The sequence below is a fragment of the Calidris pugnax genome, unplaced genomic scaffold (genome assembly GCF_001431845.1).
Source record: "Calidris pugnax isolate Ruff unplaced genomic scaffold, ASM143184v1 scaffold28, whole genome shotgun sequence".
In the NCBI taxonomy this organism is placed as follows: domain Eukaryota; kingdom Metazoa; phylum Chordata; class Aves; order Charadriiformes; family Scolopacidae; genus Calidris; species Calidris pugnax.
The window spans coordinates 4,177,001-4,184,740 of record NW_015090842.1 but is presented as its reverse complement, the minus strand read 5'-3'; the positions used below and the strand labels follow the sequence as shown (position 1 = coordinate 4,184,740).

At 43.0% G+C, this 7,740-nt stretch overlaps 1 protein-coding gene across 1 annotated transcript; it reads right to left on the bottom strand.

Annotated features, from left to right (window-relative positions):
• Positions 1-4,164: 4,164 nt before the first annotated feature.
• On the bottom strand, positions 4,165-7,090 carry NUDT7 (nudix hydrolase 7). The gene is made up of 4 exons (XM_014942204.1): positions 7,015-7,090; positions 6,700-6,853; positions 5,562-5,720; positions 4,165-5,016 (listed from the first exon to the last, which is right to left on the bottom strand). The coding sequence occupies exons 1-4, from the start codon at positions 7,083-7,085 to the stop codon at positions 4,633-4,635; spliced, it is 768 nt and encodes a 255-aa protein (XP_014797690.1). The 5' UTR covers positions 7,086-7,090; the 3' UTR covers positions 4,165-4,632.
• Between the last annotated feature and the right edge of the window lie 650 nt (positions 7,091-7,740).

Sequence of the window (7,740 nt, the reverse complement as noted above, 5' to 3'; positions counted from 1 at the left end):
TTTATATATATGATTTAGGCATAGGCTGAATATCAATAATTTCCTTCTTCTTGAAAGACAAAAACATCTCCTGATTTTGTTTAATATATATGATTCAGGCATCGGCTGAATATCAATGATTTCCTTTCTGAATATATACATTCTCATCTAACTATAACTGCCTTAACCCTGCATGAACTCTAGCTGTGCAAGTGACATACATTTGAATTGAGCAGCGTACACTGAACTTCTTGAAATAAAATGAACATTTTATGGTTTTTTCCCACACAGAAGTGCTGTAAACTAGCATATATACTATATCCTTTTTAAAGTAATTTTCGGGGTTTTGGTGGTTTTTTTTTATATATGGTTCTAATTCTTAAATACCAATTTACATATCAAATCTATATAAATGTTAAACGTTCATACAAACGTTAAATACCAAAAGCCTGATTATTCAAGGACTCAAAAATACAGAAATGTTAAATGCTGAATCACTGCACGTTACCTAAAAGAATGACTAACGACTCACATTAAACTGTATGTCACTTATTTTTAGTTAATTTTATATCATATCAGTAATTTTCTTGTCCTAATACAGACCTTTGCACTCATTTTACTGTCATGCTAGCATTACTTATCCCATAGCTACAGAATGTAATCTGGAATATATTTTTAATACCTTTTTTTTTTCAACTGACCAATGGCCTTGGTGATTTGTTTGTAAGAAAAAGAGCAGAGTAAATATGTATGTATAAAGCACCTTTTCAGATTGGAAGCTCTATTAACGTACCATACTTCAACCAAACCAGGCACAAAGGCATTTCCAATCAATAATTCAAAGTAAAGGAGTCCTCTAAAATCACTACATTCAAAATGAAAGGATATTCAAATCTATTTTGATAATATTCAGGTATAACACAGGATCAGTAAGAAAGAACACTGGGACACCCAGGTCTTGATAAGTGCTTAATATGTGACTTTAAAGACAGATCTGAGGAGGAACTGAGGCACTAGAACACTGCAAAGCACCTGCCCTGCTGAAACAAAACCAGGGCCTTTTTTAGATGCTTTAAACTTTTTCATATAAGGGAGAGCTACTTGTCCTAGGCTGTAAACAGTTTACTGGCAGAAGACAGCCTTTTCCAATTGAAGCTCTTCGAACAGCACATTTGCTAGATCTTTTCCCTTTTTAGTTTCCACAGCTTCCCTGCAGCCCGAGGCCCAGGGGAAGATTCCTTTTCCCGGATAATCCACCTTTTCGTGTGTTCTCACACAAACAAGGCCCAATCCCACTCTCCTTTAAAAACATGAGGTGCGGAGCTGCTGCATCTTCCCCTTAATACTCTGTAATTACACAGGGCACTTACCCAGGAGGAGTGAGGGTTACGCATTTTGAGTTCCCTCATACTTCAGAGGCATTGTCCTGAAAAATACCTGTATGGCCAGACTTCATGATGTTCTGCTTGAGGCACTCACCAGACATTCCCTCTTGAAGGTCGGAAGGAGATTATGACCATGACATGGACCAGTCAGGAAGCTACCCAGGTTGGGGGGAGTCATATTCTAGTTTCTGCCTCAAGAATTGTGGAAGAATTTTATCCGAAGACTGCCCAAGGAAACAATTTTCCACTAGTAAATGTGGGACTTGCAGAACTGCAGTTTTAGTAGCAAGCACTTAAATTCCCTTCTATTCTTTTTGTGCTCAAGGGAGTTTTTTGGGCACTCAGATCCCAGATGGGTATCTAAATAAAGAATGAGCCTTTTGAGTTAAGAAAGCACATCACAAATTTCAAAACTAATTCCAGTAAAAGTATGTAGGATGCATAATGTGAAGCATGGAGCCCCAGTGGTTTTATTGCAAACAACTCCAGGATTTTTGGTTGTACCTCTGTAAGTTTTTTCAACTAGTTCAAATGCTTGATTTGATTTAAAAATCAACAAGACTTGCATTTGCTAGAAGGAGCAACAGCTGTAACTGTTGTTGCTGTCCTTACAGTTCCACACAATAATGTTTAAAGAAAGAGAAATGAAAACAAACTCAGGTTTGAATTTGTACAATTTGTACAATTTCTGTGCCAGATCTGGTTGAGAGATGAAGAAGAAAAATGTCTGCTGGGAATGGAGGAGGACGGTAAGTTAGTAATTACGTCTCTTGGTACCTGTTTTGTTTACTAATCAAAGGTCTAATTGCTTTGCTCTATTTTAATTAACAATGTTCTTATTTTAATTAGTTACTTTTCCTGCATACATTAGCACTGAGAGAAACCACTGAGGATATGAATAACGTGATTAAGAGTTTAAAGTTAAGCTTTTAAAAATGTTTTAGCAATTTCTCAAGTGTTTAATAATGAAAAATAAAGCTGTTCTTCATAAATGTGGCTACTACTTCTCCGAGGATTTCATCTGAGCCAAAAGAAGCCTTTCTTTCTTTTGACTTAAAAAGTCAACTGATATCAAATATAATTAACACAGGCGCCAAAAGAGCTAATGTAGGAATGTGAAAGGTTTGATAGTATTTAGATATGCTAAAATGTTCAGGCTGGACGAATCTTTTGAAACGTCCCAACGCAACAGCCATTCTCTTAAAAACCAATCTTGACATTATTAGCAATTATCTTTGAAACTTAGGGAACTTTATCTTTTTCCCTAACACAGGCTGGGAAGAACCGGAGAACTCAGACAGATTGTTCCAATTCCTGGGAAGATATCCGAACAATTAACCCTTACGTAAGTAAGTACTTACTTAAGTACTTACGTAAGTACTTTAATTAACAAGGACACAGTTAGCAACCATTGTCTTTTTCCTAGGAACTGTTTTTGACAAATGTGTTTGCTTCCTCCGCGGGGTCAGGAACAGGCTGGGTGTACAGGAAGAACTATAAATCCTCACATTTTGGATACAATATTGTAGAATCATAAAGTGGTTAGAGTTGGAAGGGATCTTAAAGATCATCCAGTTCCAGCCCCTGCCCTGGGCAGGGACACCTCCCACCAGACCAGGTTGCTCCAAGCCCCATCCAGCCTGGTCTTGAACACCTCCAGGGATGGGGCATCCAAAACTTCTCTGGACAACCTGTTCCAGTGTCTCACCACCCTCACAGTAAAGAATTTCTTTCTAGTATCTAACCTGAATCTCCCCTCTTTCAGTTTAAAACCATTACCCCTCATCCTATCGCTTCACCCCCTGATAAGGAGTCCCTCCCATCTCTCCTGTAGCCCCCTTCAGGTATTGGAAGGCTGTTATAAGGTCTCCCTGGAGCCTTCTCTTCTCCAGGCTGAACAACCCCAACTCTCTCAGCCTGTCTTCACAGCAGAGGTGCTCCAGCCCTCTGATCATTGTCGTGGCCCTCTGCTATATAGCCCTGCCCAATGTTCTTGTGTGCAACCCAAGAAGGGTCTGTCTATATGAAACTAACAGTATTATAACCAGTATATAACCAGCTGTATGTTACACAGCTGGTTAGAAAACCACATGCACTAATTAGCAGTTCATTGTCCAAGAGGCAATTACCAATTGGGATTTTGCAGAGGCCTGTTCCGAGTTGTAAACGGAACAGAAAATATATTCATTAAACTTAAGGATAACAGCAAAATGGAAACGTCTGAAAAACGTGGTAGTAGATCATTACATTTTGTTTTGAAATAATCAGGATGTAATTCAATAAAGACAAAGGCAGAGTGCTGCATTTGGTAGGAATAATCAACTGTTCAAACACAGAATGCCATAAATACAAATATAGAAACGAATGTATACAAATATAGGAACATGGGCAGCTTTTTCAGGAAAGGAAGCAGCAACTTTAGTGGAAGAAGTGGAATAGAAGTCAGTATTGTGCTGCTTCACAAACAGCAATCACAATGGGACATATAAAAAGGAAAGGTCCTAACCAACCCAAATATATGGTTAACTAGAATGCTATGACCAGGTTTGATTATCACATATTTGATAGGGAGAGAGGTTTGCTGATGATTCTGGAAAGGAACAAGATGTACAAGACAAGAGATGTACAGAAAATGTGGCTGATGAAATCCACAATGGATTGTCCCGGGAAGCTTAAGAAAAAATTACATATTTATCAGAATATCATGTATCTGATTCCCTCTTTAGGTGGTGATACAGTCATACCTCCCTCTTCCCTCCACACACTCAACCAAAAGAAAACAAGATTGTGAAAGCACTTGCTACCTTTTATATTTTATTGTGCATTTTGTAAATGCTTAAAGATACCACACAAGACTCTAAGCATTATGTTGTCCATATACAGTGTATCACACAGTAAGAGACAGATCCCCAAAAAATCTCACATTCTAATTCAAACAGACAAAAATTAGATAAAATAGTATTATCTCATTATAGAGAAGGGAAACCACACAAAATAATAGCAGAAACTGAAAAAGGTTCTTCCAAATCTGTACATTAAGGCCATCAAAAATACCCTATGCTTTTGGCAACTCTCAAACAGATTAAAAATAGTGTGAATATAGTTAGGGCTTGTCAAACTAAAAAGATTATTTAAAAATAAATTTTAATAGGTTGCCAATTCAGAAGAAATTCAAGTGTGAAATTCAATCAAACAAACAATAGCTACAAAGGGAATAAACAAAACCCTTTTTCCTCCTTTAATATAAATTAATTGCCAGACCAATTTGTCATAAATTACTCTTCTTTCTTTCATATACGGCTGCATATAAGTTCATGAAGTTATTCTCAGCAGATGAAATTAAGTTGTCAAGATCATAATCAACTTCATAAGTAGGTCTCTTTCCAAAAATTATAAGAGCAAGTAATACAGCAAAATGTGCAGTAAGTCCCCATATCTTGAATGACGTTTTACGTTCATGGTCATCATATATAAAGCAGTGCATCCAATTTGAGTAACCAGATGAGGTTGTGTAAGGCAAGGCTTTGTAATTTAAGGGCTTGATGAAGTACTCCAATGGCACGAGAAAAACATCACTCACTTCATCTGGATTAGGAGTGGCCTGGAACGTATCCTCTATAAACCCTACAACTGGTGTTACCAAGTGATTCATCTAAAAGGCAAAAAAGAAAAAAGCCATCAAAACAGCCCCAAACACGTAAAAGAAAGTTATTCTAAAATTTTCTCTCATCAAAATTTCCTTTGTTGCTGCTTGTGTCCTTTGTCTTAAGAAGAATCTGGTATCACCTTCTCTATAACCACCCTGGAGGTATCTGAAGAGACTGGAAACCAGAGAGACTGGTTTTCTCTTCTTCAGGCTGAGCAAACCCTCTTCTCTCAGCCTCTCCTCACAGCCCACGTGCTCCAGCCCCCTTGCTATCTCCATGCCTGTCCCCTGGCCTCTCGCCAGTTTTCCACCATCCTTCTGGTACTCCCATGTGTCCGTAACTGGACATGAAACACCAAAACTGTTCTCACAAATGCCAAACGGAGCAAGAATCTCTTCCCTTTGCTCTGTTGGCAACACAGGCTGCGTACTTTAAGCAGCAGTGGTGATTTAGAGTTACAGGTTTGAAAAGGTCCTTATCAACCTTGCAAAAGAAAATAACCCAAGCTTATTTTCTAATAATACGGCGATCTACTCAGTTTATCACTTACTTTATCAATTCCAGGCACAAGCCTACAGATGACCTCCACCTTCTCTGGCTGGAGCCCCACTTCTTCTTTAGCTTCTCGCAGAGCAGTATCAATTTCATCTTTATCGATTGCTTCCCTTTTACCTCCTGGAAAACACACTTCGCCTGGTGATCTTCTCAGCTAGAATTTAAAGGAATATTACTGTTAAATATAACAAAGTTCTACCTTTCTTCCTGGATCCACACACAGACTTGTTCATTTTGCAGAATCACTTTATCTTTCCAGTAAAAGACGCTGACAATGGTGGTTTAGGGGTTTCTGCAGATCAGAATAAATGTAGCTTATTAAGAGCTACACGACAAAAAGCTGGGCCTATACCCAACTAAGCCATAAACTCCCACTATCAGAAATCACTTAGATTGTGTAATTCATACTGTACACCCTACTTTAATACTTCAAAATTTCACCATCTTTCTTGCATAAGAGACTGACAGATTAATCTAGACAGACAACTTGAATAATGAGACTAAAATAATCTAGGTGAGAGCAAGAACTAAAATACACATTCAAATAAGGTAACTTTAAGTACATTATAGTCACAGGCTTGTATCAAAGATCAGTAAAAAGTCTGTTTACTATCAGTTTATCAGTGAAGTAACTGTAATTATTCGGGTCTTCATATTTCTACACAAGACCACCAAAAAATTCAATTTTTCAGCCACTGAAAAACAGACAAGTAAATGACTCGTGAATACAGGCAGTTGATGGGGGTGTAAGGGGTGGAAAAGAAGAGCTGTAACAGAAAACAAAACACTGGCAGAAGAGTTCTGGGGGGCTTCAGTTGTTGCCTCGCCTTTCATATATGAGAGAAGAGCAATATTAAAGGAAAAGTCGCATTAATAAAGGCTGCGTACATAGTACATAATCAGAATTTCCTTTTCTGGTGAGGAAATCATCTTGTTCCCTCACAGGTTTCTGGGCGTCCAGCATTTTTGTGGCAGGTAAATACTGGAACCATCGGTATATTAAGAGTATCTGTTTGTAACCGTGGCCCCGCAGCCCCTGGAACTCGCGGATGGGGCCTGTGCGAACCCCCGGCCACCGTTTTCCTCCCCTCAGGCCACCCGCCGGCGGGGCCCTGGCGACCCCCGGCACCCACCTGCATGGCGCGGACGGTGAGCAGCAGGTGCAGCCTGCCCTCCCGCACCACCAGCGGCAGCAGGACGGAGGCTTTGGCCAGCGGCAGGCGGGAGAACTTGTCTCCGACATCGAACTCCCTCAGGCGCAGCCGCGCCGTCTCTTTCACTCCCTTTCTAGAAGCAAACAGAACGGAGCGCCGTGACACCCACCCCGAGGCCGTGCCCCGGCCCCCCGCGGGCAGCGGGAGAGGTGTTTCACCACAGAGCTGACCCGCTCGGGTGCCGCCGACACACCGCCCCGTGTCAGCGCGGGAAGGGCCCGGGACGGCCGGTACCTTTCCAGCTCGTCCTGCCGCTCCGCAGCCGCCATCTTTGGCACCCCCCACCTGACAGCGGACTCTCGCATTCTGCCCCCCCCTCTCTGACCGACGGCCGGTCTGTCCAATCAACACGCGAGATCGCCGGGCCCCGCCTTCTGATTGGTGGCGGGCAGGCCGCGCGAGGGGGGGGCCGCGCGAGGTGGGGGCCGCGCGAGGCGGGGGGCCGCGCGCGGCGTTCCCGCCCTCAGCCGGGCTCTGAGGGGAGGAACGGGCCGGGCGTCGCGGCGGGCACCTTGTCAGGGGTCAGCGGGGCGTCGGCGGCAGCTTCCCGGGGACAGTTACCCGGAGAAGGGCGGTGTTAACTGCCAGCGGCCCTCTTTTCAGCTGGGAAAAGCAGACAACCTCCGAGCTGTTCGGTACGGTGCCCCCCGAGCAGCCTCCGTGGCCCGCCCTCAGTGAGGCGAGGGCGGTGGCAGAGGGCTGGCGGCTCCGGTACGGGCCGCTCCCGTAGGTAAGGGTCCCATTCGTACAGGCACCAGCGTTCCTCCTCTCAGCCGCTTTAAGGGGCGGATTGTGTGACATTATCCCAGCCCCTGGCTCTCTGGAAAGCCGCATTGCATCCCTGGCACAGCCTGGGCACCTGCGGCCCAGTGCTCTTGGGAGATAGCGAGGGGGGGGCCGCGCGAGGGGGCTGCGCGCGGCGTTCCCGCCCTCAGCCGGGCTCTGAGGGGAGGAACGGGC